The sequence below is a fragment of the Rosa rugosa genome, chromosome 7, assembly GCF_958449725.1.
Source record: "Rosa rugosa chromosome 7, drRosRugo1.1, whole genome shotgun sequence".
Lineage (NCBI taxonomy): Eukaryota > Viridiplantae > Streptophyta > Magnoliopsida > Rosales > Rosaceae > Rosa > Rosa rugosa.
This window is the reverse complement of record NC_084826.1, coordinates 16,309,731-16,312,620: the sequence shown is the minus strand read 5'-3', so window position 1 is coordinate 16,312,620 and position 2,890 is coordinate 16,309,731. Positions and strand designations below refer to the sequence as shown.

The following is a 2,890-nucleotide window of genomic DNA, read 5'->3' as shown; positions in this document are numbered from 1 at the left end:
CTGTATGTTTTTCTAACGGGTAAATTTGAAATTGAGAATTATGAGATGTAGAGAGATGTCTTTTGACATGTGTCACAAGTTAGAAGATGCTGCCAAGTTTTACCGTTAGAAATCAGAAAATGGAACTGGATTACATTGCTTGATTAGGAAGGAGTTATACTTTGTCATTATCTTTTAAATAATTTAAACTTGGAGTAAGTTACACAGTAGATTTATGGGATTTATTCATTTATATTTACAGTGTGTTTTTTCCAAGAGGGTGGAGCTTAAAAGTCTTCAGAAAACAAAGGTCGAGGTTAAAAGTGAAAATATACAGAGGGTATTCTCTTGCCACAAACTAGAAGACGATGCTATGTTTTTACAGTGGATAGAAATGAAAAGAAATATTTTTATCTATTTCTATTAATATTATCTGGGTTTTCAACCATCTCTGAAGCATTAAAGTACTAAACCATTGATGAGGTTCGGATTTTTCAGAAATATACTGATTGTATTTTCTGAGGAGTGCACTAATTCCTATTAAGATATTGAGAGGAAACAGTTAATAACAGAGAGAAAGAGAGAGCCAAAGCTACAGTGATATTATATTTCTTTCTAGCACAAAAGCTTGATACACATATATATCCTTGTAGACCATGCAGAAATTCATATCCTAAGGCCCCCCAAAAGAAGAAAACACATAATAAAATATGGAAACAGAAGCAGCAGAGTTAAAGATCCTTGTAAATCACAAAGAACACCACTGCTACTTGTCCTATGTACCTAAAGCTGAAACTACAACCTCTGAGGCTCTGACTAGCTTAAAATATTGCACAAAAAAAGGGGTAAGTCCTAGTGGGGTCATAAAGAGATTTGGTCCACAAATCTAAGCTTTCAGTTGCTGGAACTGGAAGGATGATTGTTTGAGTTGTTGTTGTTGGTGGAGCTCAGGTTAAGATTCAGATCAGGCACAGTGTTTGAAGCACCATTGGCTTTGTTTGGCTTTGAAAGCTTCTGCTTCAGCTCAGAAAGAAGGGCCTGATTCTCTTGGTTCAGAAGCTGTGCCTTCTTCCTCAGCCTCTCATTCTCTTTCATTATGTACACATTCTGCAAGTACAGCTTCGAGTTTAGCCTTTCCATTGCTGTGAAACAAAGCCTTGGGTTTTTCCTGTGAAAACAAAAAGAGCATCTCAGAATCTCATAGTATTATTTCTTTATTGCCATACATAAGACACTAACATTATACTATATTCTAACTCAACACAAAAAATAAAAAGGAATATATAGTGCCTATATTGAAGCAAACAAAATGTTACCCACTAGCTGTTTGAAGTTGGAAAACAGATTACCAATGTGAAATAATTAGTTGCTTGCTTTCTGCTACTGCTTTAATAGGTATACTTATGACTGTTTTATGAAAAGGAGATGAGAAACAGAGGAAAACAGAGCCGAACAGAGTAACTAAAACTAATCTTGGACCACTATTTATAGACTACTAAGTGGGTTGTTTGCCAGTAAGCAAAAGAGAGATGGAATCATAAGTAGTCTAAACCTGCACTCAATGAAAGGGAAAAAAAATGGTGTCTTTCGGCTTCCCAAATCGAAAAGAAAGGGATAAAATCAAAACAAACAGCACAGACTTATCAAGTTAGTTTAGGTCTCTGTTTCCATTGTAACAGAATTGGCAAATGCAATTCTTGCATACCCTTTTGTGTATTGAAGAAGAAGGTATGATCAAAAGCTTCAAATTTTGAAAAAAGAAAAATAAGAATAAATCCCATTAAAAAAAACAAATGTTGGAGTATCCAAGATGTGAAAAACATTCTAAAGGCATCTGTAGACATTCTTTCCTGAAAATGAGGTGATTCTGGAACACACAAAAGAAATTAACAGAAACACAATGTGAACCTCACCACCAAGGCAATTCATTCAACAAAAACACCCTTATGAAAACTAAGCAAGCAAAGGAAGAGAGAGATATAGAGGGAGGGAAGTATATATGTTTTGAAAAAGAAGAAATGAATAAAGAAATGACCTTTTGGTTTCGGAGAGAGCTGAGGCAATCTGGTATCGTAACAAGAAGTAGAGCAGTGTAAAAGGCAGAGAGAGAGCTACAGCTTTCTTGTGTGTGGTGAAGAAGTGAGGGACAAAAGGAACAAAGAGGGTCTTAATTTATAGGCCAAAATCAAAGAAAGCTTCTTCTTCATGGATCTTGAGAGAGAGAGGGAGAGAGTTTCATGAGGGTTGGGGGGGACATGCCCCTCTCTCTCTGACACAACAATCATGCATGTGTAAGCATGGAAGGCGGCCGGTTAAGAGCCTTAAAGAAAAAAGAAAAATACAGATTTTTAGTGTTTTGGGTTTCTATGAATGATGATGGATATGGCGTCATGTGAATGATGATGGGTTTTGCTTGGGGTTTTGCAGAGCAGGGGCATTTTCGTCCGCAGAATCTTCAAAATTATGGAACTTAATGACTACCTCTTTCCTCTTTCTATCTTCTCTAGCTTCTATGGCTAAAATGTAAAATGATGGTGGGCTAGGCCGTCCCAAGATTCGCAATGATGGTTTGGATTGGGTTCTAAACCATCATCACCATTCACCACCTCTTCCTCTCCTCCATCATCAATAGCTCTTTTGTTTTATTTATGCTCCTTCTATTCCTAAAACCAAAAACCCTCTTCTTCTTTCCTCTTCCCTTATTTAGTTCAGCCATTATTAATTCAATTTGGGCAAGAAATCTATCTTCTGCAATATTGTGATCTTTTGGGTCATATCAAGGATTATACATCCAAAATAGGGACACAACCCAGATGGCCATTTTGGTGAATAACAATGATACTTGAACAGTGTCATTTGCCTAGAGCAGTGTTTCACTGTTTTGAGGCAACCCATTAACCCAAAATGTGAA

At 36.6% G+C, this 2,890-nt stretch overlaps 1 protein-coding gene across 1 annotated transcript; it reads right to left on the bottom strand.

Moving 5' to 3' along the window:
* Positions 1-568: 568 nt before the first annotated feature.
* LOC133722524 (protein LITTLE ZIPPER 4) lies at positions 569-2,361 on the bottom strand. The gene is made up of 2 exons (XM_062149407.1): positions 2,015-2,361; positions 569-1,147 (listed from the first exon to the last, which is right to left on the bottom strand). Exon 2 carries the CDS (start codon positions 1,117-1,119, stop codon positions 874-876), a length of 246 nt encoding a protein of 81 aa, XP_062005391.1. The 5' UTR covers positions 1,120-1,147; positions 2,015-2,361; the 3' UTR covers positions 569-873.
* Positions 2,362-2,890: the final 529 nt, after the last annotated feature.

Bases quoted from the DNA above. Each gene is read 5' to 3' on its own strand.
- LOC133722524 (XM_062149407.1), bottom strand. From the start codon at position 1,119: ATGGAAAGGCTAAACTCGAAGCTGTACTTGCAGAATGTGTACATAATG.